This window comes from Aphelocoma coerulescens, chromosome 29 (genome assembly GCF_041296385.1).
Source record: "Aphelocoma coerulescens isolate FSJ_1873_10779 chromosome 29, UR_Acoe_1.0, whole genome shotgun sequence".
Lineage (NCBI taxonomy): Eukaryota > Metazoa > Chordata > Aves > Passeriformes > Corvidae > Aphelocoma > Aphelocoma coerulescens.
The window spans coordinates 2,442,067-2,469,713 of NC_091042.1; the positions used below are offsets into that span (position 1 = coordinate 2,442,067).

The 27,647-nt window shown below is 62.8% G+C and overlaps 2 protein-coding genes across 2 annotated transcripts in view; both read left to right on the plus strand.

The window, feature by feature from the left end:
• Positions 1-11,691, plus strand: part of ESPL1 (extra spindle pole bodies like 1, separase) — a 46,399-nt gene extending 34,708 nt beyond the window's left edge. Inside the window, exons 29-37 of the mRNA XM_068997501.1 lie at positions 959-1,086; positions 1,965-2,087; positions 2,760-2,921; positions 4,418-4,579; positions 6,247-6,351; positions 7,798-7,910; positions 8,416-8,499; positions 10,368-10,532; positions 11,490-11,691. Coding sequence (XP_068853602.1) covers positions 959-1,086; positions 1,965-2,087; positions 2,760-2,921; positions 4,418-4,579; positions 6,247-6,351; positions 7,798-7,910; positions 8,416-8,499; positions 10,368-10,532; positions 11,490-11,691 — 1,244 coding nt within the window. The remainder of the gene's footprint in view (positions 1-958; positions 1,087-1,964; positions 2,088-2,759; positions 2,922-4,417; positions 4,580-6,246; positions 6,352-7,797; positions 7,911-8,415; positions 8,500-10,367; positions 10,533-11,489) is intronic.
• A 1,914-nt stretch (positions 11,692-13,605) lies between these two features.
• On the plus strand, positions 13,606-17,919 carry PFDN5 (prefoldin subunit 5). Its single transcript, XM_068997628.1, has 6 exons — positions 13,606-13,689; positions 15,270-15,372; positions 16,048-16,079; positions 16,212-16,286; positions 17,100-17,205; positions 17,724-17,919. The coding sequence occupies exons 1-6, from the start codon at positions 13,618-13,620 to the stop codon at positions 17,798-17,800; spliced, it is 465 nt and encodes a 154-aa protein (XP_068853729.1). The 5' UTR covers positions 13,606-13,617; the 3' UTR covers positions 17,801-17,919.
• The last annotated feature ends 9,728 nt before the right edge of the window (positions 17,920-27,647 follow it).

Here is a 27,647-nt window from a genome sequence, read left to right on the forward strand (position 1 = left end):
TGGGGACATGGGGGTGGCACCTGGGGACATGGAGGTGGCACTTGGAGACACAGGGGTGGAACCTGGGGACACGGGGGTGGCACTTGGAGACACGGAGGTGGCACCTGGGGACACGGAGGTGGCACCTGGGTACACGGGGGTGGAACCTGGGGACACGGGGGTGGCACTTGGGGACACAGAGGTGGCACTTGGGGACACGGGGGTGGAACCTGGGGACACGGGGGTGGCACCTGGGGACACGGGAGTGGCACCTGGGGACATGGAGGTGGCACCTGGGCACACGGGGGTGGCACCTGGGGACACGGAGGTGGCACTTGGGGACATGGGGGTGGTACTTGGGGACACGGGAGTGGCACTTGGAGACAGGGGGGTGGCACTTGGGGACATGGGGGGTGGCACTTGGAGACACGGGAGTGGCACTTGGAGACGGGGGGTGGCACTTGGGGACACGGAGGTGGCACCTGGGGACACGGAGGTGGCACCTGGGGACAGGGAGGTGGCACTTGGAGACACGAGAGTGGCACTTGGAGACAGGGGGGTGGCAGTTGGGGACACGGAGGTGGCACTTGGGGACATGGAGGTGGCACCTGGGCACACGGAGGTGGCACTTGGGGACATGGGGATGGCACTTGGAGACACGGGAGTGGCACTTGGAGACAGGGGGGGTGGCACCTGGGGACACAGAGGTGGCACCTGGGGACACGGGGGTGGCACCTGGGGACACAGAGGTGGCACTTGGGCACACGGAGGTGGCACCTGGGCACACGGGAGTGGCACTTGGAGACACAGAGGTGGCACCTGGGGACACGGGAGTGGCACCTGGGCACACGGGGGTGGCTTTGGATGGGGGCGGTGGGTGGGGTCTGGTCCGGGAGCTTTTCCAGCCTCGGGGGTTCCATGGGGTGGAATTTCGGGGCAGCTGCCGCGGGAGCGTCCCCAGCCCGGCGTGTCCCCGCAGGCGTCACCGTGTGCCAGCTGGCCCTGGCCGGTGCCAGCCCCGGGGCCGTCGGGGACGCGCTGCTGCTGACCCGGCTGGAGCGGGACCGGGAGCCCCTCAGCGTCCGCATCCCCACGGAGCGCTCCGAGGTCAGCGGGAGCCGCCTTCGGCCTCAGCCTCCTCATCCTCATCCTCATCCTCCTCATCCTCCTTCTCCTGGGGTGGGGCAGCCGCAATTCCAGGGATTGGGATCACGGATCCAACCTCAACCTCATCCTCATCCTCATCCTCCTCCTCCTGGGGTGGGGCAGCTGCAATTCCAGGGATTGGGATCATGGATCCAGCCCCATCCTCATCCTCATCTTCCTCCTCATCCTCATTCTGGGGCAGGGGCAGCCGCAATTCCAGGGATTGGGATCATGGATCCAACCCCATCCTCATCCTCCTCATCTTGCTCATTCTCCTCCTCCTCATCCTCCTCCTGGGGTGGGGGCAGCTGCAATTCCAGGGTTTGGGGTCACGGATCCAGCCCCATCTTCTTCCTCCTCATCTTTCTCCTCCTCCTGGGGTGGGGCAGCTGCAATTCCAGGGCTTGGGATCCCTGATCCATCCTCGTTCTCATCTTCCTCCTTTTCCTCCTTTTCCTGGGATGGGGGGCACCTGCAATTCCAAGGACTGCAATCCCGAATCCATCCCGCTCCTGCTCCTGGGAAAAGGGATCTCCCCCATTCCAGGGATCCCAAATCCATCCTACTCCTGGGAAAAGGGGTCTCCCCCATTCCAGGGATCCCAAATCCATCCTGCTCCTGGGAAAAGGGGTCTCCCCCATTCCAGGGATCCCAAATCCATCCTGCTCCTGGGAAAAGGGGTCTCCCCCATTCCAGGGATCCCGAATCCATCCTGCTCCTGGGAAAAGGGGTCTCCCCCATTCCAGGGATCCCGAATCCATCCTGCTCCTGGGAAAAGGGGTCTCCCCCATTCCAGGGATCCCAAATCCACCCTGCTGCCCCCGTTCCCGCTGTTCCAGGCCCCCCTGAGCCGGGTTCTCCGGGAGTTCGAGCTCATCCAGCGGGAGCAGCGCGAGGCCAACGGGGTCACGGAGCGCCGGGAGTGGTGGGAGCGGCGATCCCAGCTGGATCTGCGCATGAAGGTGGGGCACAGGGACCCTTCCCCGATCCCAAATGCCTGGAAAATCCCTGGGAACGGGGGCCTGGACCACCCCAAACCCACCCCACCCCCTGCCTGCGATTCCCTGGGGGATTTTCCATGGGATTCCTACGGGATTTCCCCGATTCCCCCCTGGGATTTCTTGTGGGATTCCCCCTTTTCCCAAACCCCCACATGTCGGGAAAAGCTTTGGGAATGGGGTCCTGGCCCACCCCAAAAGCCACCCTGGGATTCCCCATGGGATTCCTGCTGGCATTCCCATGGGATTTTCCCTGGCATTTCCCTGATTTCCCCTGGGATTCCTGGAGTTTCCTCAACCCCAAATGTCGGGAAAACCCTCGGGAACGGGGTCCTGGCCCACCCCAAAACTCCCCTGGGATTCCCTGGGATTCCCCCTGGGATTTCCTGATTTCCCTGAATTCCCCCTGGGATTTTTTTCATGGGATTCCCCCTTTCCCAAACCCCCAAATGTTGGGAAAACCCTCGGGAACGGGATCCTGGCCCACCCCAAAACCCCCTCGGGATTCCCATGGGGTTTCCCCTGTGGTTCCCGAGGGATTTTCGTGATTCCCGAGGGATTTTCCCGGGCGTTCCCGGCGTTTTTGGGGTCGGCAGATCCCGTTCCCATTCCCAATGATTCCCTGTCCTTGTGCAGAGCCTGATCCAGAGCCTGGAGTCGGAGGTTTTGGGGTGCTGGCGGGGGCTGCTGCTGCCCCGGGACCCCGGGATGGCCCCCCTGGATCAGCAGGAATTGTCCCGGCTGCTCCGGGAGCTCCGGGAATGCGGCTGGGACAGCCCCGACCCCGCCCTGCTGCAGGTCCGGCCTTTGGGGTTGGGATTGGGGCTTGGGGCGGGCACTCCTGGAATTTGGGGTGCTGCATTTTGGGAGTCTGACCCTGGAATTTGGGATCCTGACCCTGGGTTTTGGGGTTCTGCCCCTGGATTTTGGGATCCTGACCCTGGAATTTGGGGTTCTGACCCTGGAATTTGGGATCCTGACCCTGGGTTTTGGGATTCTGACCCTGGAATTTGGGATCCTGACCCTGGAATTTGGGGTTCTGACCCTGGAATTTGGGATCCTGACCCTGGAATTTAGGGCATTAACCCCAGAATTTGGGATTCTGACCCTGGAATTTGGGATTCTGACCCTGGAATTTGGGGTGCTGGATTCGGGGTTCTGACCCTGGATTTTGGGATTCTGACCCCAGAATTTAGGGCGTTAACCCCAGAATTTGGGATTCTGACCCCGGAATTTAGGATCCTGACCATGGAATTGGGGGCATTAACCCCAGAATTTGGGATCCTGACCCTGGAATTTGGGGTGCTGGATTTGGGGTTCTGACCCTGGATTTTGGGATTCTGACCCTGGAATTTGGGGTGCTGGATTCGGGGTTCTGACCCTGGATTTTGGGATTCTGACCCCAGTATTTTGGGTGTTAATCCCAGAATTTGGGATTCTGACCCCGGAATTTGGGATCCTGACCCTGGAATTTGGGGTGCTGGATTCAGGGTTCTGACCCCGGAATTTGGGATCCTGACCCCGGAATTTGGGATCCTGACCCTGGAATTTGGAGTGCTGGATTCAGGGTTCTGACCCCAGAATTTGGAATCCTGACCCCGGAATTTGGGATCCTGCTCCCAGAATTTGGGGTTCTGACCCTGGAATTTGGGGTGTTGGATTCGGGATCCTGACCCCGGAATTTGGGATCCTGACCCCAGAATTTGGGATCCTGACCCTGGAATTTGGGATCCTGACCCTGGAATTTGGGGTGCTGGATTCAGGGTTCTGACCCCGGAATTTGGGATCCTGACCCCGGAATTTGGGATCCTGCTCCCAGAATTTGGGGTTCTGACCCTGGAATTTGGGATCCTGACCCTGGAATTTGGGGTGTTGGATTTGGGATCCTGACCCCAGAATTTGGGATCCTGACCCCAGAATTTGGGATCCTGACCCTGGAATTTGGGGTTCTGACCCTGGAGTCTGGGGTGTTGGATTTGGGATTCTGACCCCAGAATTTGGGATCCTGACCCTGGAATTTGGGATCCTGACCCTGGAATTTGGGGTGCTGGATTCGGGGTTCTGACCCTGGAATTTGGGATCCTGACCCCGGAATTTGGAATCCTGACCCCAGAATTTGGAATCCTGACCCCGGAATTTGGGATCCTGCTCCCAGAATTTGGGGTTCTGACCCTGGAATTTGGGGTGCTGGATTCGGGGTTCTGACCCCGGAATTTGGGGTGCTGCTCCCGGAATTTGGGGCTGTGCCCCTGCAATCCGGGCTCCCCCCTGCAGCTGTGGCTCTCCCTGCGCAGGCGCTGCTGGCCGCGCTGGCTCCGGCCGATGTCGGCCCGCTGGCCACGGCGCTGTGTCCGGCCCGGCCGCTCCGGGCGCGGCTGCTGCTGGACGAGGCCCTGGAGCGGCGCCGGGAGGGGCCCGGGGGCAGCGCGGGGTCCCTGGTGCTGCTGCTCGACAAGGTGAGAGCCCGGCCTTCATCCTCCTCCTCCTCAGCCTCCTCGTCTTCATCAGCGTCCTCGTCCTCCTCAGCTTCCTCATCCTCAGCCTCCTCATCCTCCTCATCCTCCTCATCCTCCTCCTCGTCTTCATCAGCGTCCTCATCCTCCTCAGCCTCCTCCTCCTCAGCCTCCTCAGCCTCCTCATCCTCCTCCTCGTCTTCATCAGTGTCCTCGTCCTCCTCAGCCTCGTCCTCCTCATCCTCCTCATCCTCCTCAGCCTCCTCATCCTCCTCCTCGTCTTCATCAGTGTCCTCGTCCTCCTCAGCTTCCTCATCCTCAGCCTCCTCATCCTCCTCAGCCTCCTCCTCAGCCTCCTCATCCTCCTCAGCCTCCTCAGCCTCCTCATCCTCCTCAGCCTCCTCATCCTCCTCCTCGTCTTCATCAGTGTCCTCGTCCTCCTCAGCCTCATCCTCCTCAGCCTCCTCAGCCTCCTCCTCGTCCTCCTCATCCTCCTCCTCAGCCTCCTCGTCTTCATCAGTGTCCTCATCCTCCTCATCCTTCTCGTCTTCCTCATCCTCCTCATCCTCCTCAGCCTCCTCATCTTCATCAGCCTCCTTGTCCTTGTCCTCCTCGTCCTCCTCGTCCTCCTCGTCCTCCTCGTCTTCCTCGTCTTCCTCGTCTTCCTCGTCCTCCTCACCCTCCTCACCTTCCTCGTCTTCCTCGTCTTCCTCACCTTCCTCGTCTTCCTCGTCTTCCTCGTCTTCCTCGTCTTCCTCGTCTTCCTCGTCTTCCTCGTCTTCCTCATCCTCCTCATCCTCCTCATCCTCCTCATCTTCCTCATCCTCCTCACCCTCCTCGTCCTCCTCATCCTCTTCCTCATTCTCATCTTCCTCCTCCTCCTCCTCATCTTTCTCCTCCTCTTCATCTTCCTCCTCACACCCTCCCCGTCCCCTTCCTCCTCTTCTTCCTCATTTCCTCCCAACATCTTCCTCATTTTTCTCATCTTCCTCACGACTTCTTCTTGCTCCTTCCCGTGCTCCTGCCCCTTCTCACACCGTCCCTGTCCCCATCCCTGTCCCCTCCCCATCCCATCCCCATCCCTGTCCCCATCCCATCCCCATCCCTGTCCCCTCCCCATCCCCATCCCCATCCCTGTCCCCATTCCCATCCCATCCCTGTCCCCATCCCCATTCCCGTCCCATTCCCGTCCCATTCCCATCCCTGTCCCCTCCCCATCCCATCCCCGTCCCATCCCCGTCCCATCCCCGTCCCATCCCTGTCCCATCCCTGTCCCCATCCCTCTCCCCATTCCCGTCCCATCCCTGTCCCCATCCCTGTCCCCATCCCTGTTTCCATCCCATCCCCATCCCTATCCCATTCCTGTCCCCTCCCCATCCCATTTCCATCCCTGTTCCCATCCCCTTCCCTGTCCCATCCCTGTCCCATCCCTCTCCTGTCCCCATCCCATCCCTGTCCCCATCCCGTCCCTGTCCCATCCCATTCCCATCCCTGTCCCCATCCCCATCCCTGTCCCATCCCATCCCATTCCCATCCCTGTCCCTGTCCCATCCCATCCCATCCCATTCCCATCCCTGTCCCCATCCCTGTCCCCATCCCTGTCCCCATCCCTGTCCCCATCCCTGTCCCTGTCCCATCCCATCCCACTCCCATCCCTGTCCCCATCCCAGCACCTGCAGCGGCTCCCATGGGAGAGCACCGGGATGCTCCGGGAGGTTCCGGTGACGCGGCTGCCGGCGCTGCGCTTCCTGCTGCGCTACGGGCTGGCCCGGCAGGTACCGGGAACACGGCTGGGACACGGCTGGGACACGGCTGGGACACGGCTGGGACAGGGCTGGGATTGGGGACACGGCTGGGACAGGGCTGGGATTGGGGACACGGCTGGGACACGGCTGGGACAGGGCTGGGATTGGGGACATGGCTGGGACACGGCTGGGATTGGGGACACGGCTGGGACAGGGCTGGGATTGGGGACACGGCTGGGACACGGCTGGGACAGGGCTGGGATTGGGGACACGGCTGGGACAGGGCTGGGATTGGGGACACGGCTGGGACACGGCTGGGACAGGGCTGGGATTGGGGACATGGCTGGGACACGGCTGGGACAGGGCTGGGACAGGGCTGGGATTGGGGACAGGGCTGGGATTGGGGACATGGCTGGGACATGGCTGGGATTGGGGACACGGCTGGGACACGGCTGGGACACGGCTGGGATTGGGGACATGGCTGGGACACGGCTGGGACAGGGCTGGGACAGGGCTGGGACACGGCTGGGATTGGGGACATGGCTGGGACACGGCTGGGACAGGGCTGGGACAGGGCTGGGATTTGGGACAGGGCTGGGATTGGGGACACGGCTGGGACAGGGCTGGGACAGGGCTGGGACAGGGCTGGGATTGGGGACACGGCTGGGACACGGCTGGGACAGGGCTGGGATTGGGGACAGGGCTGGGACATGGCTGGGATTGGGGACAGGGCTGGGATTGGGGACAGGGCTGGGACATGGCTGGGATTGGGGACAGAGCTGGGATTGGGGACAGAGCTGGGATTGGGGACACGGCTGGGACACGGCTGGGACACGGCTGGGATTGGGGACACGGCTGGGACACGGCTGGGATTGGGGACAGAGCTGGGATTGGGGACAGAGCTGGGATTGGGGACACGGCTGGGACACGGCTGGGACACGGCTGGGATTGGGGACACGGCTGGGACATGGCTGGGATTGGGGACACGGCTGGGACAGGGCTGGGATTTGGGACAGGGCTGGGATTGGGGACACGGCTGGGACAGGGCTGGGATTGAGGACAGGGCTGTGGACCCCTGGGGACACACCCAGATCCCTTTCCCAGGGTTTGGGGTCACACCTGGGTCACACCTGGGATTTGGGGCCACACCTGGGATTTGGGGTCACACCTGGGATTTTGGTCACACCTGGATCCATCCCAGGACTGGGGACACACCTGGATCCCATTCCCAGCGTTTGGGGCCACACCTGGGATTTGGGGCCACACCTTGGATTTGGGGTCACACCTGGGTCACAGCTGGGATTTGGGGCCACTCCTGGGATTTGGGGTCACACCTGGGTCCATCCCAGGACTGGGGTCACACCCGGATCCAGGGTTTGGGGTCCCCGTATCCCCCACTCCCAGATCCCGGGGTACCCCCAGCTCCCCGTTCCAGCCCTCGGGGTCCCCTCACGCCCCGGCCCCCCCGTCCCGCAGCGCTCGGGGTCGGTGCTGAGCCGGGGGGTGAACCCCAAAAGCGCCTTCTACGTCCTGAACCCCCAGCGGGACCTGAGCGGCACCGAGGAGCGATTCCGGGCCTGGTTCGAGAGGTGGGCACGGGTTTGGGACCCCAAAAATCCCCCCTGGGACCCCAAAAACCTCCCTGGGATCCCAAAATTCCCCCTGGGACCCCAAAAATCCTTTCCAGGACCCTAAAAATCTCCCTGGGGTTCCTAAAAGTCCCTGGGAACTGAGGAGGACACCAAGGAAAGGTTCTGGGCCTGATTTGAGAGCTGGGGATGGGTTTGGCACCCCAAAAGTCCCCCTGGGACCCCAAAAATCCCTCTGGAACCCCAAAAATCCTTCTGGAACCCCAAAAATCCTGGGACCCCAAAAATCCTCCCCGTAATCCCCAAAAATCCTTCCCAAGACCCCAAACCACCCTGAGATCCCCAAATCCCCCCCAAACCCGTCCCTTTCCCTCCTATTTTGGGGTCTGCACCCCAAACCCTGCCCCTTTTGCCCCCGATTTTTGTTCTCTCCACCCCGACGTTGCCGATTTCCCCCGATTTTCCCCCGATTTTCCCGTTTTTCCCGGTTTTTGCCCCATTCCAGCGAGCCGGGCTGGCGCGGGGTGTCGGGGGCGGCGCCGAGCCCGCAGCAGCTGCAGGAGGCGCTGCTGGAGCGCGACCTCTACATGTGAGAAACCCTACAAGGGTTTGGGGCGGGTTTGGGGTCGGGTTTGGGGCGGGTTTGGGGTCGGGTGTGGGGTCAGGTTTGGGGTCAGGTTTGGGGTCAGGTTTGAGGCTGATGGGGGTTGGATTTGGGGTCGGATTTGGGGCGGCTTTGGGTTGGATTTGGGGTCGGATTTGAGTCTGATTTGGGTTGGATTTGGGGTCGGATTTGGGGCGGGTTTGGGTTGGATTTGGGGCTGATGTGGCGGGGGTTTGGGGCAGATTTGGGGTCGGATTTGGGGCTTATTTGGGTCTGGTTTAGGGTCGGGTTTGGGGCTTATTTGGGTCTGGTTTAGGGTCTGATTTGGGGCTGATTTGGGGTCGGGTTTGGGGCTGATTTGGGTTGGATTTGGGGCTCATTTGAGGTCGGGTTTGGGGTCGGATTTGGGGCTCATTTGAGGTCGGGTTTGGGGTCGGATTTGGGGCTGATGTGGAGTGGGTTTGGGGCAGATTTGGGTTGGGTTTGGGGTGGGTTTGGGTTGGATTTGGGTTGGATTTGGGGTCGGATTTGGGGCGGGTTTGGGTTGGATTTGGGGCTTATTTGGGTCTGGTTTAGGGTCGGGTTTGGGGCTGATTTGGGTTGGATTTGGGGCTCGTTTGGGGTCGGATTTGGGGCTGATGTGGAGTGGGTTTGAGTCGGGTTTGAGTCTGATTTGGGGTCTGGTTTGGGGTCGGATTTGGGGCTGATGTGGCGCAGGTTTGGGGCGGATTTGGGGTCGGATTTGGGTCTGGTTTAGGGTTGGGTTTGGGGCTGGTTTGGGTCTGCTTTAGGGTCTGATTTGGGTCTGATTTGGGGTGTGACCTGGGGTCAGATTTGGGGTGTGATTTGGGGTCATATTTGGGGTCAGATTTGGGGTGTGATTTGGGGTGTGTGTATCTGGGGTCAGATTTGGGATCCGATTTGGGGTCCGATTTGGGGTGTGATCTGGGGTCAGATTTGGGGTGTGATCTGGGGTCAGATTTGGGGTCAGATTTGGGATCTGATTTGGGGTGTGATCTGGGGTCTGATTTGGGGTCAGATTTGGGATCCGATTTGGGGTGTGATCTGGGGTCATATTTGGGGTGTGTGTATCTGGGGTCTGATTTGGGGTCAGATTTGGGGTGTGTGTATCTGGGGTGTGATTTGGGGTGTGATCTGGGGTCATATTTGGGGTCAGATTTGGGGTGTGATTTGGGGTGTGTGTATCTGGGGTCAGATTTGGGGTCAGATTTGGGATCCGATTTGGGGTCCGATTTGGGGTGTGATCTGGGGTCAGATTTGGGGTGTGTGTATCTGGGGTCAGATTTGGGGTCAGATTTGGGGTGTGTGTATCTGGGGTGTGATTTGGGGTCAGATTTGGGATCCGATTTGGGGTGTGTGTATCTGGGGTGTGATTTGGGGTCAGATTTGGGGTGTGATTTGGGGTCAGATTTGGGATCCGATTTGGGGTGTGTGTATCTGGGGTGTGTGTATCTGGGGTCAGATTTGGGGTGTGATTTGGGGTGTGTGTATCTGGGGTGTGATTTGGGGTCAGATTTGGGATCTGATTTGGGGTGTGACCTGGGGTGTGATTTGGGGTGTGTGTATCTGGGGTGTGATTTGGGGTGTGATTTGGGGTGTGATTTGGGGTCAGATTTGGGATCCGATTTGGGGTGTGTGTATCTGGGGTGTGATTTGGGGTCAGATTTGGGGTGTGATTTGGGGTGTGTGTATCTGGGGTGTGATTTGGGGTGTGACCTGGGGTCAGATTTGGGGTGTGATTTGGGGTGTGTGTATCTGGGGTGTGATTTGGGGTGTGACCTGGGGTGTGTGTATCTGGGGTGTGATTTGGGGTGTGACCCGGGCTCCCGCAGCTACGCGGGGCACGGGGCGGGCGCGCGGCTGCTGGACGGGCAGAGCCTGGCCCGGCTGCGGTGCCAGGCCGTGGTGCTGCTCTTCGGCTGCTCCAGCGCCGCCCTCGCCCCCCGCGGCGACCTCGAGCCCACCGGGACCGTCCTCAAATACGTCCTGGCCGGGTGGTGAGTGCGGGCTTGGGCTCCTTTGGGGTCCTCTGGGGTCCTTTGGGGTCCTTTGGGGTCCTTTGGGATCGTTTGGGGTCGTTTGGGATTGTTTGGGATTGTTTGAGATCGTTTGGGGTCGTTTGGGATCGTTTGGGATTGTTTGGGATCCTTGGGGTCCTTTGGGGTCGTTTGGGGTCATTTGGGATCGTTTGGGATCCTTGGGGTCCTTTGGGGTCGTTTGGGGTTGTTTGGGATTGTTTGGGATCCTTTGGGATCCTTGGGGTCGTTTGGGATCCTTTGGGATTGTTTGGGGTCGTTTGGGATCGTTTGAGGTCGTTTGGGGTCGTTTGGGATCGTTTGGGGTCGTTTGGGATCATTTGGGATTGTTTGGGATTTTTTGGGATCCTTGGGGGTCCTTTGGGATCCTTTGGGGTTGTTTGGGATCATTTGGGATCCTTGGGATCGCTTGGGATCATTTGGAATTGTTTGGGGTCGTTTGGGATCGTTTGGGGTCGTTTGGGATCCTTTGGGATCCTTTGGAATTATTTGGGATCCTTTCAGATTATTTGGGATTTTTGGGAGGGGCTCTGGGTGCTGAGTTCTGGAGGGATTTTGGGGGGCTTGGGGGGGGGGGCTCTGGGATTTTTGGGGTTGATCTGGGGCTTTGAGGGGCTCTGGGAATTCGGGGGGACTCCGGAGCTTTGGGGTCTCTGGGGATTTGGGGGAGGGTTTCAACCCCTTTGGGGGGGTCTCTGGGACTTGGGGGGGACTTGGGGGGATTTTTGGGGTCTCCCTGTGCTTTTGGGGTCTCCCCATGCTCACAGCCCCGTTTTTAGGGTCTCCCTGTGCTTTTGGGGTCTCCCCGTGCTCACAGCCCATTTTTGGGGTCTCCCTGTACTTTTGGGGTTTCCCTGTGCTTTTGGGGTCTCCCCGTGCTCACAGCCCCGTTTTTGGGGTGTCCCACCCCGTTTGCAGCCCGCTGGTGCTGGGGAACCTGTGGGACGTCACGGACCGGGACCTGGACCGGCTGGCGCAGGCGCTGCTGCGGGGGTGGCTGCGGGGTGGCCCCGGGACCCCCCTGCTGGCCCAGCTGGCCCAGGCCCGCCAGGCCCCCAAACTCAAATTCCTCATCGGGGCCGCCCCCGTGGCCTACGGGCTCCCGGTCAGCCTCTGCTGAGGAGGGGGGTCCCCGATTTGGGGTGGGGTGGGGGGGCTTTGGCAGCTTTGGGGTCCCCTCCTGTTGTTTTTGGGATCCCCCAATTGCCCGGGGTGGGGGTTTGGGGGTCCCCTCCTGTTGCCCTCGGGGTCCCTTTGGCATCTTTGGGGTTCTGGAGTGAAGGTTGGAGGTTCCCCCCCACTGTCTTTGGGGTCCCCCCGTTGCCTTTGGGGTCCCCCTGTTTGTCTTTGGGGTCCCCCCATTGTCTTTGGGGTCCCCCCGTTGCCTTTGGGGTCCCCCTGTTTGTCTTTGGGGTTCCCCCATTGCCTTTGGGGTTCCCCCCATTGCCTTTGGGGTTCCCCCCATTGCTTTTCGGGTCCCCCTCTTTGTCTTTGGGGTTCCCCTCTTTGCCTTTGGGGTCCCCCTCTTTGCCTTTGGGGTCCCCCCCATTGCCCACAGCCTCCCTTGGGGAAAAGGTTTGGGGTCCCTTTGTCACCTTTGGGGTCCCCCCGTTGTTTGGGGTGAGGGTTTGGGGTCCCTTTGTCACCTTTGGGGTCCCCCCCATGGCCTGGGGTGAGGGTTTGGGGTCCCTTTGTCACCTTTGGGGTCCCCCCGTTGTTTGGGGTGAGGGTTTGGGGTCCCTTTGTCACTTTTGGGTGCCCCCTTGCCTGGGGGGAAGTTTTGGGGTCCCTTTGTCACCTTTGGGGTCCCCCCATGGCCTGGGGTGAGGTTTTGGGGTCCCTTTGTCACCTTTGGGGTCCCCCCGTTGTTTGGGGTGAGGGTTTGGGGTCCCTTTGTCACCTTTGGGGTCCCCCCGTTGTTTGGGGTGAGGGTTTGGGGTCCCTTTGTCACCTTTGGGGTCCCCCTGTTTTTTGGGGTGAGGGTTTGGGGGTTCCCCCCATTGTCTTGGAGCCCCCCCCATTGCCTGGGGGGAAGTTTTGGGGTTCCCCCGTCACTTTTTGGGATCCCTTTGGGATCCCCCCCTTTGTTACCTTTGGGGTGCCCCCATTACCTCTGATGATGAATTTTGGGGTCCCACCCCCCAGGGACGCTTTTGGGGTGTCTGAAGGTGGGGGGGGGGGTTGGAACTGCCTTAATTTTAATGGAATTTTAACGAATTTTGGGGTTTTTCGCCCGTTTTGTGACAATAAAGCTGCTGCCTCTGCACGACCCCCCCCCCCCCGAGTCTCTCTGGGCCCCCCCAAATCTCTCGGGACCCCTCCCCATTTTCTCTCTGCCCCCTCCCCAGGGAAGCTCCCTGAGGCTTTTCCTGCTGCTGGGGTGACCCCAAAACCCCCCAATTTCTGCCCCCCCACCCCCCTGCTTGGGGGGGGGACCCCAAAAAAGACCCCCCCCTCCTTTTCCTGGAGGGGGCAACACCCCCCATTTCTGGGGGGGGGGGAGGGGCGGCATTAGGACCCCCCCCTTTTCCTGGGTGGGACCCCCCCTTTTCCCTGGGAGGGGGGAGCACTAAAACCCCTTTTTTGGGGTGGGGGGAAACAGAACCCCCCTTTTTTGGGGGTGGGGGGAGCAGAACCCCCCTTTTTTGGGGTGGGGTGGGCACAGAAACTCCTCTTTTTTTGGGGTGGGGGGGGAACAGAACTTCCCTTTTTTTGGGGTGGGGGGAACAGAACTCCCCTTTTTTGGGGTGGGGGGGAACAGAACCCCCCTTTTTTGGTGTGGGAGTCATGAGAACCCCCCTTTTTTCGGGGTGGGGGGAAACAGAACCCCCCTTTTTTTGGGAGGGGGTCATTAGAACCCCCCCTTTTTTGGGGTGGGGGGGAACAGAACCCCCCTTTTCCTGGGGGAGGGGGGGGATTCGCCCCCCCCCCAATCCTCCGGCCGCCGGGGGGCGCTGTCTCAGGGCGCCAGCACGGTCCTCCAAGCCGGCAGGGGGCGCTGTGGCGCGGGGCGGGGCCCGGCGCGGGGCGGGGCGGGCGGCCCAAGATGGCGCAGGCCGTGAGCGTGGGGGAGCTGGGGCTGCCGCAGCTCGAGATGCTCAAGGGGCAGCTGGAGCAGGTGCGGGGGGCTCGGGGGTCCCTCCGAAGGGGCCTGGGGGTCGTGGGGAGGGAGGGGTCCGAGGGGGGGCTGCGGGGAGAGCGAGGCTGGAGCAGGTCCGGGGGCTGGGAGGGGCCTGGGAGGGTCCTGAGGGGATCCCGGAGGTGGGGGGGGTTCAGACTGGGAGGGACTGGGGGAGGTTTGGGGGTCTCGGGGGGCTACGGGAGGCTCCTGAGGGGATCCCAGAGGTTGGGGGGGTCCCGGCTGGTTCAGACTGGGAGGGACTGGGGGGGCGGATTTGGGGTCTCGGGGGGCTGAGGGAGGGTCCTGAGGGGATCCCGGAGGTTGGGGGGTCCCGGCTGGTTCAGACTGGGAGGGACTGGGAGGGACTGGGGGGATTTGGGGTCTCGGGGGGCTGAGGGAGGCTCCTGAGGGGGGGTCGCAGCTGCAGCGGGATTTGGGGGTGTCTGGGGGGGTCCTGGGGGGCCACGCTGGGCTGTGGGGGGAGCGTGTGGGGCCGAACTGGTTCGGACTGGGAGCACTGGGACGGGCGGGCCCCCAGCAATGCTGCCGTGACTGGTTTTGGGGGGGGGGGGGGGTTGGGGCTCGGACACCCCCCAATTTTGGGGATCTCCCCCCAAAACCGCGGCGGTTCCTCCTCATCCCTTTGGGGCCGTTCCCAGCCCTGGGGGGAGCCCCCATTCCCCAAATCCCAATTACGGGGGTCTCCTCCCATTCCCGGGGTCCCCCCAGACCCCAAATCCTCCCCCCCAGACCCCAAATCCGCCCCCCCAAACCCCAAATCCGCCCCCCAGACCCCAAATCTGCTCCCCAAACCCCCAATCCGCCCCCCCAGACCCCAAATCCACCCCCCAGACCCCAAATCCTCCCCCCCAAACCCCAAATCCGCCCCTCCAGACCCCAATTCCTCCCCTCCAGACCCCAAATCCTCCCCCCCAAACCCCAAATCCTCCCCCCCAGACCCCAAATCCGCCCCCCCAAACCCCAAATCCTCCCCCCCAGACCCCAAATCCTCCCCCCTAAACCCCAAATCCGCCCCCCCAAACCCCAAATCCGCCCCCCAGACCCCAAATCTGCTCCCCAAACCCCCAATCCGCCCCCCCAGACCCCAAATCCACCCCCCAGACCCCAAATCCTCCCCCCCAAACCCCAAATCCGCCCCCCAGACCCCAAACCCGCCCCTCCAGACCCCAATTCCTCCCCCCCAGACCCCAAATCCTCCCCCCCAAACCCCAAATCCTCCCCCCCAAACCCCAAATTCACCCCCCAGACCCCAATTCCTCCCCCCCAAACCCCAAATCCGCCCCCCAGACCCCAATTCCTCCCCCCCAGACCCCAAACCCGCCCCCCCAAACCCCAAATCCGCCCCCCAGACCCCAAATCCACCCCCCAGACCCCAAATCCTCCCCCCCAGACCCCAAATCCGCCCCCCCAGACCCCAAATCCACCCCCCAGACCCCAAATCCTCCCCCCCAGACCCCAAATCCGCCCCCCCAGACCCCAAACCCGCCCCCCCAAACCCCAAATCCTCCCCTCCAGACCCCAAATCCGCCCCCCAAACCCCAAACCCACCCCCCCAGGAGGTGGAGTTCCTGTCCTCGTCGCTGGCCCAGCTCAAGGTGGTCCAGACCAAGTTCGTGGAAGCCAAGGAGTGCCTGAACGTGCTGCACAAGGGCAACGAGGGTCAGCGGGGACCCCAAATCCTCGGGGGGCACCCCAAAATCACCTGCGGGTCCCCAAATCCTGATACGGGGCTTCCAAACGCGGGGGGAGCCCCCAGATTCTGATTGGGGGGGGTCCCCAAATCCTGGGGAGCCCAAATTTGGATATGGGGAAGGGGGGAGGGGGTCCCCAAATCCTGAGGAGCCCAAATTTGGATATGGGGGTCCCCAAATCCTGGGGAGTCCAAATTTGGGTATGGGGAGGGGGGGTCCTCAAATCCTGAGGAGCCCAAATTTGGATATGGGGAGGGGTCCCCAAATCTTGATGTGGAGCTCCAAAACCCGGGGAGAGCCCCCAAAATCCGATGGGAGCCCCAAATCCTGAGGGGGTTCCCCAAACCCAAGGGTGGGGGGGGTCCCCAAATCGTGATGGGGGAGCCCCAAACCCGGGGCGGGGGGGGATGGTCCCCAAACCCAAAGGATCCCGAAATCTTTATGGGAGCCCCCAAACCTTTATGGGGATCCCCAAACCCTGGGGAGACCTTGAGGGTCCTGGAAGGGTTTTGGGGGGGTCCTGGAAGGGTCGGGGGGGTCCTGGAAGGGTTTTGGGGGGTCCTGGAAGGGTCAGGGGGGGTCCTGGAAGGGTCAGGGGGGGTCCTGGAGCTCCTCAGCCCCCCCTGACCCCCCCTTTCCGCAGGGAAGGACCTGCTGGTGCCGCTCACCAGCTCCGTATCCTTTTCCTGCTCCTGGAATCCCCCCCAAATCCCCCCCAAATCCCCTCTTGGGGGGGTTCTGTGCCCCCCCCGCGCCCCCCCAGCCCCCCCAGCCCCGCGTCCCCCCCGTTTTCCATGACCCCCCCAGATGTACGTGCCCGGCAAGCTCCAGGACGTCCGGACGGTCCTGGTGGACGTGGGCACCGGCTACTACGTGGAGAAGGTGGGGGAGGGGTCCTGGGGGGGTTTGGGGGGCACGGGGGGGGTCAGGGGGGCAGCGACCCCATTTCCACCTTCCCCACCCCATTTCTGCCCTTCCCACCCCATTTCTTCCCTTCCCCACCCCATTTCTCCCCTTTCCCACCCCATTTCTCCCCTTTTTCCACCCCATTTCTTCCCTTCCCCACCCCATTTCTCCCCTTTCCCACCCCATTTCTCCCCTTTTTCCACCCCATTTCTTCCCTTCCCACCCCATTTCTCCCCTTTTTCCACCCCATTTCTCCCCCTTCCCACCCCATTTCTCCCCTTTCCCACCCCATTTCTCCCATTTCCCCCCATTTTCCCCCATTCCCACCCTGTTTTTTGCCCATTTCCCCCCATTTTTCCCCCATTTTCCCCCTTTGCCCCATTCCACCCCATTTTTTGCCCATTTTCCCTCCTTTCCCCATTTCCCCCCATTTTTCCCCCCTTTCCCCCATTTCCCCCCATTTTCCCCCATTCCCACCCCACTTTTCCCCCCGTTTCCCCCATTCCCACCCCATTTCTCCCTCATTTTCCCCCATTCCCACCCCATTTTTCCCCCCTTTCCCCCATTTCCCCCCATTTTTCCCCATTCCCACCCCATTTCCCCCCATTTTTCCCCCCTTTCCCCCATTCCCTCCCCACTTTTCCCCCCTTTCCCCCATTCCCACCCCATTTTTTCCCCATTTCCCCCCGTTTCCCCCATTCCCACCCCATTCCCACCCCGTTTCCCCCATTCCCACCCCATTTTCCCCCGTCTCCCCCATTCCCACCCCGTTTCCCGTCCCGTTCCCAGTCAGCCGACGACGCCCGGGCGTTTTTCAAGCGGAAAATCGAATTCCTGACGCGGCAGATGGAGAAAATCCAACCGGCCCTGCAGGAGAAGCACGCCATGAAGCAGGGTGGGTACCCCCCGGGATTTGGGGACCCCCTGGACCCCCCTAAACCCACCCCCGTGGCCCCCAAACACCCCCTGAGCCCCCCAAGCAGCCCCTGACCCCCCAAATATCCCCCAAACCCCCCCCCGAGACCCCCCAAACACCCCCTGACCCCCCAAATATCCCCCAGACCCCCCCTGTGCCCCCCAAGCACCCCCTGACACCCCCCGCCCCCCCCCCACTTTTGGGATCCCCCCAATCCTGGAGTCCCCTGACCCCTCCCTGCTTTTGGGGTCCCCCTTTGCCCCCTCCTCGGTTTTGGGGCCCCCTCCCCACTTTGGGTCCCCCTGACCTCCTCCTCCCCCCCCCCCCCCCCCATTTTCCCTGCCCCCACCCTGGTTTTGGGGTCCCTTCTTTCCCCCCCTTTCCCCCCCCCGGTCCTGGGGTCCCCCCCATTTCCCCCCCTGACCCCTCCCTGGTTTTGGGGCCCCCTCCCCACTGTGGGGGGGTTTTTGGGGTGCCCCTGACCCGCTGCCCCCCAGCCGTGCTGGAGATGATGACGCAGAAGCTGCAGCAGCTGACGGCGGCTCAGGGGGTCCCGGGGGGGGCCAAGGCGTAGCCCCCCCACCCCAAAACCCTGCGGGGGGGGCGGCTCTGGGGGTGCAGCCCCCCCCCCCAAATCGAGACCCTCCCCCCCGTTTTGTACCAGTCCCTGGAATAAAGGAGAGGTGGCTCCGAGCGGGGTTTGGGGGGGCTTGGAGGAGGAATTGGGGGGTGCCGTGGGTGGGGGGCTCTGCCACAGCTGCGCCCGCACATTTTGGGGTCCCCCAAATGCCCCAATCCCCCTCCCCACTGTGATGGGAGCCCCTCGGCCAGGAGGTGGCAGCGGGAGGGGGGGACAGGAGGTGGCCCCGGGACAGGGGGGACAGGAGGTGGCACCGCGAGGGGACAGGAGGTGGCCCCGGGACAGGGGGGACCAGAGGTGGCCCCGGGAGGGGACCGGAGGTGGCACCAGGAGGGGGGGACAGGAGGTGGCCCCGGGAGGGGACCCGAGGTGGCCCTGGGAGGGGACAGGAGGTGGCCCCGGGAGGGGACCCGAGGTGGCACCGGGAGGGGGGGACAGGAGGTGGCCCCGGGAGGGGACCGGAGGTGGCCCTGGGACAGGGGGGACCGGAGGTGGCCCCGGGAGGGGACCCGAGGTGGCCCCGGGAGGGGGGGACCGGAGGTGGCCCCGGGAGGGGACCCGAGGTGGCCCCGGGGACGTTTCTGGGGCAGCTTTGGGCGCCGTGGGGCTGCAGAACCCGCGGCTGCCACCAGAGGGAGCCCGGAGGCCGCGGGAGGCGGCGGCGCCTCTGCCCGGGACGGGAGCGGGAGCGGGAACGGGAGCGGCACCGGGATCATCGGGATCGGGAACGGGAACGGGATCAGGAGCGGGATCAGGAGCGGGAGCGGCTCCGGGATCATCGGGATCGGGAGCAGGAGCGGCACCGGGATCATCGGGAACGGGATCAGGATCGGGATCAAGAGCGGCACCGGGATCAGGAGCAGCACCGGGAGTGGGACCGGGAGGGGGATCGGCACCGGGATCGGGATCAGGAGCGGCACCGGGAGCGGGATCAGGACGGGAGCGGGATCGGGACAGGAGCGGGAGCGGAGGCTCCTCCCGGTGCCCTCGGCCCGGACCGGGACGCGCCAGGATCGGGACGCGCCAGGATCGGGACGCGCCAGGATCGTGGGCTCCTCCCGGTGCCTCCATCGCTGCCCGGTGCCTCCATCGCTGCCCGGGCTCCGCGCCGGCCCGGCCAGCCCCGTGTCACCTCCGGGAGCGCAGCGGGCAGGCCGGGGTCGTCAGGTCTTGTGTTTGCTCATCTTTAGCATTTATGATTTCTTTTAAAAGTTTGTACGTGGTTGCCATGGCATCCGCCCAGATGTGCCGGACATCCCAGCGTCCTCCCAGACATCCCAGTTTCCTCCCAGACATCCCAGTTTCCTCCCAGACATCCCAGCGTCCTCCCAGATCCCACAGCATCTTCCCAGATGTGAAGTCACCTTCCCAGGCTGGGCTTGCCTGAGGCTGGGAACTTGTCCCTTAAGGGCATCCCGGACGAAGGGAGAGGGAGAAGCTCAGCTGGGAGATCAATCAGTGACGCCGCCGGCAGGTGGGAGCGGTGCCGGGGAGAAGCGCGGCCCTTCCCGGAGCTCGGGAGCGGCTGCTCCGCTGAACCCGCGCGCTCTAAATCACCGCTGAGCCCGCGCAGGTGGGTGGGGACGGGTCAGGAGGGGCCCGGAGGACGGCCCTGATCTTTCACCCCTCGCCCAGGGTGCAGCTGGGAGCAGCGAGCCCGGTGGTCCGGCCTCGGTCACTCATCCCTGGCCGCATGGTCACCCCCGCCGCGGGGATGGCGTGTGCGGGCCCGGCCCGGCCCGGCTCTCCTCGCCACGGTCACGGCCCCACGGAGCCGGTGCCACGGTTGTGTCCCCGCGCCCAGCCCCGCTGGCTCCGCGCTCGGGGGAGGAAGGAGCGGAGCGGCAGGGAAGGGGCTGGGTGGGGGTGTCTGGGGGTCCCAGCCCCGCTCCCAGCCCGGCTCTCGGGCGGTGGCCCGTGGCACTCCGGAGATGACGGGGCCACCCCTGGGCTGAGGGCCGGCAGCCAGAGCAAAGCTGGGGGCACGCTGGGGCTTTCCTTGCTGTGGCCATGCTCGGAGAAGCTGTTCCGCTGCAGATCCCACCCAGGAGTTTGGGGGCTGCAGATCCCACCCAGGAGTTTTGGGGGCTGCAGATCCCACCCAGGAGTTTGGGGGCTGCAGATCCCACCCAGACGGGAGTTTTGGGGGCTGCGGGTCCCACACAGAGAGGAGTTTGGGGGCTGCAGATCCCACCCAGACGGGAGTTTTGGGGCTGCAGATCCCACCCGGGAGTTTCAGGGCTGCGGGTCCCACCCAGACAGGAGTTTTGGGGGCTGCAGATCCCACCCACCCAGGAGTTTGGGGGCTGCAGATCCCACCCAGGAGTTTCAGGGCTGCGGGTCCCACCCAGACAGGAGTTTGGGGGCTGCGGGTCCCACCCAGACAGGAGTTTTGGGGGCTGCAGATCCCACCCGGGAGTTTGGGGGCTGCACATCCCACCCATTCAGGAGTTTTGGGGGGCTTGGAGCGGCACCGCAGGGTTTGCAGCGAGCTGTGGCCCGAGGGTTTCCAAACCCCCCACTCCGCCTTTTCCAGCCGCCCCCCGGCCGCCTCCCCAGCTGCACAATTGTCCCCCCGGTGGGTCCGGCTGTGCCGAGGAATGTCACTGCCCGCCACCAGCGAGGACAAAGCGTCCGGAGGATCCGTCACACTCCGCTGACCGCATCGGGGAGCCGCTGCCGGTGACCCCCTGTCCCGTGCCGGAGGATATTCCGCGGTTCCGTGGGCAGGGAAGCCGCGCTCCTGCTGCTGGAAACCAGGGATTCACTGGGATTTACCTGGAATTCACATTCAGACCACAAAGCGCCTCGACCCAAGGCGCTGACACGCAGGTCGGTGAGGAGAAGTGAACTTTGGCAGGGGAAAAAAAACAAAATAAAATAGAAATCTGACCTTAGCTCCCTCGTTCCGGCCGGGATTTCCCAAACCCAGAGCAGGCAGAAGGGACCCAGCCCTGGCACAGACCCGGCTCTGCCGCCTGAAGAAGTAATTAAGGACTTGGGCGGGCTAGAAATGAATTTTTTTCTCATTTCTGCTCCACAGCAGAAGGACCAAAGGGGCTTATGAGGATTTTTTTGGTTCTTCCATTCGCCTTTTTCTCTTTTTGTTGTGTTTTTTTTTTTTTTTTTTTTTGAATCCAGCACGCGGCCGGAACAACCAAGAGCGCCAAGCCCAAAGGCGAGGGTGCCACTCGCCCCGGGCTGCTGCCACTCGCCCCGGGCTGCTGCCACTCGCCCCGGGCTGGTGCCGCTCGCCCCGGGCTGCTGCCGCTCGCCCCGGGGGTGGTGCCACCCGACCCAGGGTGTCCCTGGGGGACCAGGACATCAAAGCAGGGCGCCGTGAGCCACGCGCGGCTCCTCGCTGCTGTCGCCTCTCGCCACAGCCCGAGGGAGCGTCCACGGCTCAGGGGCTGCCCAGAGATTCTGGGAGGATTTCCGACCGCCCCCGGGCCCACCCCAACATCCTCGCGTTTAATTTAGGACCTTGGGGTTAGAAACAAACAAATAAATAAATAAATGCAGGGAGAGAGGCTTCTCTGATTAAATTACTGCTGGCCACCGCCGGAGATCAATTTCAATTTCGTCCTGGTTTTTGTTGGGTTTTTTTTTGAGGAGGAGGAGGAGGAGGAGGAGGAGGAGGGGGAGGCACCGGGGAGGGCACAGAGGAGGGGGGGGAGCAAATCAGACTTGCTAATTCCTGCCTGTAATTATTCCTAAAGGGAAACGGTGCCGCGCGAGGTCCCTGGGGCGCGGGGAGTCATTTAGGGCTCCTCCGCAAGGTTTCCATGGGATTTGGAAGGAGAAGGGCTCCGTTCTTGCCCCCCACCCCCCGGTAATTGTATTTGCGGTGCCGCAGATGGTGCTGGCTCCGCATCCTCGCTATAAAGAAGATGGATCGCGGCGTGCGGAGGCAGCGAGGTGACAGCAGCGCTCGCCTCCATGACGAGCATTATCCATCAGCCCTTTACAAGGCAGCGGGAGCCGGGACAATAAGGAATTGCCCGGCAGGTAAAGCGTGTCCCTGTGCCCAGGCAGCGTCCCTGTGCCCAGGGAGATTCCCTGTCCCCAGGGTGATTCCCTGTCCCCAGGGAGATTCCCTGTCCCCAGGCAGATTCCCTGTGCCCAGGGAGATTCCCTGTCCCCAGGCAGATTCCCTGTCCCCAGGGTGATTCCCTGTCGTGACAGATTCCCTGTCCCCAGGGTGATTCCCTGTCCTCAGGCAGATTCCCTGTCCCCTGACAGATTCCCTGTCCCCAGACAGATTCCCTGTCCCCAGGGAGATTCCCTGTGCCCAGGCAGATTCCCTGCCCCCTGACAATTCCCTGCCCCCTGACAATTCCCTGCCCCCTGACAATTTCCTGTCCCCAGCCACATTCCCTGTCTTTGCCTGGATTTTTTTCCCCAGCCCGCGTTCCAGGTTGTCTCTGTATCTCCCCAAATCTCCGTTTTCATGGATTGCACCCCCCGGATTGCACACGCAGTGCACCCCAGTGCTGTCCACCCCATTTCTATGGACTCTCCTCCTCCCCAGGAGCCCCGGACAGGCGAGGCCGATGCTGCCCGGCGGCTGCTCGGTCACACACGGCCCCGTGCGGGAGGGGAAATGCCCAAGGTTTGCCCTCAACCCTCCCGAGTCCCTTCCAGCTTGGGGCGTTCCGCGGTTCTACAATTAAAATCCAAAATATCTCCGGCGGCTCCGATCCCCTGAGACCCTTTTGGTCCCGGGGCTGTCTGGAATGGGATGAGGAAGAGCCTGGTCTGCACAGCCAAGCCGGGAACGAACCCGAGCACGCAGGGAAGGTCTCAGGGGGTGCTGGTGGCCGGGAACTAAATTATTGATCTTCCTGAGCGCTCGTGGCAGGGAAATGGGGCTGTCCTTGGCAGGAATTCTCAGGTGTTTATGGAGCACCGTTCCTCACGCAGCTCCGCGGGTCCCTCCTGTCCGAGCAGCCCCAGCGTGCCCAGCTGTGCTCGCACACCCGGCCTCTTCCTGCCCACCACACGCTGCTGCTGCTGCTCACGGCGGGGTTTTCCAGAGGTTCTGTGCAATTCCCGGCCGCAGGAAAAGCATCTCCGGGGGTCTGCAAGGAAACCTCGACAGCTCCCCCGTCTCCAAGCGATCTCCTGCTTTGGAAACCTGGGGAGAAACGGGGAAACCGTGGAAAACTCGGGAACCTGAAAGAGATGCCAGGTTATGTAAACAAATGTCGGGTTATTGGATCGTGAGGGGAATGAAGGGGAAGGGGAGAGCAGGATGATGGAGCTGTATCCACCCTGAGTGTCCATCCTCCAGCGTCCGGCTGTACCCATCCCGAGTGTCCATCCTCCAGCGTCCGGCTGTACCCACCCCGAGTGTCCATCCTCCAGCGTCCGGCTGTCTCCACCCCGAGTGTCCATCCTCCAGTGTCCGGCTGTACCCACCCCGAGTGTCCATCCTCCAGTGTCCGGCTGTCTCCATCCTGAGTGTCCATCCTCCAGCGTCCGGCTGTCTCCACCCCGAGTGTCCATCCTCCAGTGTCCGGCTGTCCCCACCCCGAGTGTCCATCCTCCAGTGTCCGGCTGTACCCACCCCGAGTGTCCATCCTCCAGTGTCCGGCTGTCTCCACCGTGAGTGTCCATCCTCCAGTGTCCGGCTGTACCCACCCCGAGTGTCCATCCTCCAGTGTCCGGCTGTCTCCACCGTGAGTGTCCATCCTCCAGTGTCCGGCTGTCTCCACCCCGAGTGTCCATCCTCCAGTGTCCGGCTGTCTCCACCGTGAGTGTCCATCCTCCAGTGTCCGGCTGTCTCCACCCCGAGTGTCCATCCTCCAGTGTCCGGCTGTCTCCACCCCGAGTGTCCATCCTCCAACATCCGGCTGTCTCCACCCCGAGTGTCCATCCTCCAGTGTCCGGCTGTCTCCACCGTGAGTGTCCATCCTCCAGTGTCCGGCTGTCTCCACCCCGAGTGTCCATCCTCCAGTGTCCGGCTGTCTCCACCGTGAGTGTCCATCCTCCAGTGTCCGGCTGTCTCCACCCCGAGTGTCCATCCTCCAGTGTCCGGCTGTCCCCATCCCGAGTGTCCATCCTCCAGTGTCCGGCTGTCCCCATCCCGAGTGTCCATCCTCCAGTGTCCGGCTGTCTCCATCCCGAGGGGTGGGAAGGGTGAACCCCCGGAGCAGGGGACGGGAGCGGGGATGGAGCTGGGGTTGGTGATTTACAGGATGTGACAAGGCCAGCTGGAAATGATGGATTGGAGATGGGAAACGCCGGTCCCCAGCTGGGCTCCGGGGTGGCAGCGGAGGCGAGAGGACATCCCCAGCTATCCATCATCTTCCTCCAGGCCCCTGCCGGACTGTGAACACCCCGTGTCCAACACGTGGGGGTGAATTAACCCTTTCCAAGCACTCCGAGGATGCCGGGGGGTTGGGGAGGAGAGGGGGAGCCGGCGGTGCCGCCAGCTCCCGGTGCCAGCAGGAGGATGCGGGTTTGCTCCCGTTCTCCGTTCCTGCCCCACGGCACCCCCGTCTGTGGGACCCGCTCCGTGACAGGGCTGGATCCCTTCTGCCTGCTCTGCGTTTGTGAAATCCCGGGTGGAATAAGGGAGCTAAGATCAGATTTCTATTTTATTTTGGTTTTTTTTTTTCCCTGCCAGAGTCCGAGGAAGCTGAGCGGGCTGCTTCCCACGTGGAGAACGGAGTCTTTCCCTTTTTACATTCTTTTTTCTCTTTTTTTTTTTGAGTGGGGGCAGTGCCTGACGGCAGCGAGGGCTGCGCCGAGCGAGCAGGTCGAGGTCGGCAGCGCATCACAGGAGTGAGGATGATGAGCCCCAGCATCACTCGCACCGAGAGGGGAGGTACCGGGGGGGCAGCAGGAAGCTGCTGGGAGCCCCCCGCACCCCAGCGCTGCTGCTGCTGCTCCCTCCTGCAGCTCCTTGGCCGGCGCTGCCTTATTAGATTTGGCAAAACGTTGGGGGAGTGTTTGGAAGGTTAATTAACACAAGGCTCCGCAGCCTGGGAACGCTGGTTCAGCCCTCGGCCAGGGGGAAATCAAACCCACCCAGGACCTCCCCGAGCTGCTTCCCAGCCCCACGCTCAGCCCCGGCACCGGTTCCTGCCCCTGCTGACAGCCCCCAGAGCATCCCCGGCCTGAGGATTCCCAAATACCCCCGCCCTGCTGCGATATTTCCCCGTGGGGAACCAGCGGGCAGCAGGGACGGGGCTCTGCCCGGGGCCGGCAGATGCCACCTCGCCGCCTCTGCCCGCTGCTGCTCGGCTCCGTGGTTTTCGGGAGCTCTTCCATCCTAAACGGCTCCGCGGTGCTTTGCTCCTCGTCACACACGGCCTGCAAGGATCGAGTAAACTCAGACCAGCTCCTCTGAGCGCGCTTTGGGCGATGCCAAGGCTTTTCCTTCAGCGCCAGCTGCGCTTGGAGGAAAATCCCTCTCCTGAGAGCAGGGCAGGGATCGGCATCCCCGCGCAGGAGCAGCCGTGCTGGGAGACGCCGGTGCCGCTCCCGGGGCCCGGAGCGGAGGAAATGAGGGGGCCCGGAGCCAGCCCGGAGCCGCTCGGGCCGGGCCGTGCAGCGGCCGGGGCTCCTCGCTGCCAGCGGTGCCCCTCCCCGCGGTGCCGGGGTGCAGCCGTAACCCAGCGCTCCCGCTCCTGTCATGTTTTACACGGCTGGGCATGTGGTTGTGTTTTGTTTTGCCAACCTTTGCCTCCCCCGGAGGAGGAGGGAATGAAAGGACCGGTGTGCCGCCGATTTATTGTGCCTCCCGAGAGCCCCAGGAGTGCTGGAAAAGCAGATGCCTTCTGCTTAATCTGGCCTGTTGCTATGTAAACCTCCTTCCCACTTTGATGTCCCCTATAAATACCCCATGTGTTTCCAATAAACCGGGGTTTTTATCACTGGAGCTGTTAAAGGCAGATCTGCGTCCGATTTGTCCCCGGGCTCGACTGGGGGTTTGCTGGGGGAACCTCCCTGCCCTTGGGAAGGGGCTCACTGTGCCTGGGGAGGGGGGTCCAGCGTGGCGAGGGCAACTGCAGCTCTCGTGGGTCCGGGGGGATGCTCCCAGGGGAACGGGACGGGCCTGGGTGCTGGTCCTGCAGCAGTTGGGGCTGAACCCTGGGCTGGCACCACCACGGGCCCAAACCCTGGGCTGGGATCACCACGGCCCCAAACCCTGGGCTGGGATCACCACGGCCCCAAACCCTGGGCTGGCACCACCACAGCCCCAAACCCTGCTCTGGCACCACCACCGGCCCAAACCCTGGGCTGGGATCACCACGGCCCCAAACTCTGCTCTGGCACCACCACAGCCCCAAACCCTGGGCTGGGACCATCAGGGTCCCAAATCCTGGGCTGGGATCACCACGGCCCCAAACTCTGCTCTGGCACCACCACAGCCCCAAATCCTGCTCTGGCACCACCACAGCCCCAAACTCTGCCCTGGCACCACCATGGCCCCAGACCCTGGGCTGGCACCACCACGGCCCCAAACCCTGGGCTTGCTGGCACCACCTGGGGGTTCTGCCCTTGGCCCTGCCCAGGAGGGAAGTTTTGGATGGCATCTCCACCCTGTCCCCCTGGAGCTGAGTTCTCCTCCGGGCACCGCATCCTCTCCAGGGGGTTCCCGCCTCTCCCACTCCAGTATCTCCATCCCAGTTCCAGCCCACACCGGGTTTCACCTGGGCACCACCAGGACAAAGCTGAGCTCCCACGGAAGCCCAGCACGAGCGGGCTACCAGCTGTGGCTCTGGACTACCAACGCCTGTGCCCTGTTGGGAAACGGGGGGAGGGGTGGTTGTGGGGTTTTTTAATCCCTGTTTTGGTCTGAAACGTGGTGTCAGGAGCCCGGCTGATATATGCTGCCAAAGAAGGGGTCGGCAGCAGCAGTATTCTTTATTTTGACAGGGCAATGAAAGTGTTATGTAGTCGTGACGCCTCCCTGCTGCTCCACCCCCCTCGGCCTTTATCAACCTGAAAGAGCCCAGGATCCTATTCATAACCTAACCTGAACTGTGCAGGGCCTGGGGAAGGGGCCACAAAGAGCCGTGATTTATGAACACGGAGAAAAAAACAATGCAGACCCTCCGCGCTCGCCCCCAGCCCAGGGGAAGACCCCTTCACCCACCCCCAGCCCCGCGGGGAAGGACCCCGGGGCTTGCTCCAAATGCCCCAGCGTGGTTTGTACGAGGTGGAAGCAGCTCCCGGGCCGGTTTTTGGGGTTGAGATGGGGATCCAGAGCGTCCTGGGCACCTCATCTCCCCTCGGGCATGGAAGGACTGAGCACTCTGCCCTGCCCTGGGGGCTTTGCAGCCTTCGTGGGGGGCTCGTGTCAAACACCCTCGGCGGGGGTTTGCACCTCCTGGTGCTCTCCTGCAGCTCCGCTCACCTCGAGACGTCCACGGGTGCCTTTTCACAATGATTTGGTCGGCTTTAAGGTAATTACTTGGCTAAAAAGTGCCTTCTGCTGCCACGTCGGAGCGCTGACAGATTGCAAAGCCCCTCGTTACCGTGAGGGGGGAAGGGGAGGGATGAGAGCCAAGCTCCTCTTCCCAAGGTCAAAACTCTTCCAATCCCTCATCTCCGCCTCTCTAACGAGGCTGCGGCCGAGCGCCGGCGGCTTCGGGGGGCACTCGAGCCTGGCTCCGCTCGCGGGCAAGCGGGGACCTCCCCGCCAGGTCTCGGGACTGATTTTGGTCAATGCCCAAACCCCACCACCCTCAAGGGCAGCTCAGCTTCTCAGAGGCGCTTTTGGGCTCGGAGCAATCCGGAGAGAGCCACTCCTCACCGCGCTGCGTCT

Bases quoted from the DNA above. Each gene is read 5' to 3' on its own strand.
- PFDN5 (XM_068997628.1), top strand. From the start codon at position 13,618: ATGGCGCAGGCCGTGAGCGTGGGGGAGCTGGGGCTGCCGCAGCTCGAG. The intron at 13,690-15,269 runs GTGCGGGGGGCT...CCACCCCCCCAG, and splicing joins TCAAGGGGCAGCTGGAGCAG to GAGGTGGAGTTCCTGTCCTC. The intron at 15,373-16,047 runs GTCAGCGGGGAC...CCCTTTCCGCAG, and splicing joins GCTGCACAAGGGCAACGAGG to GGAAGGACCTGCTGGTGCCG.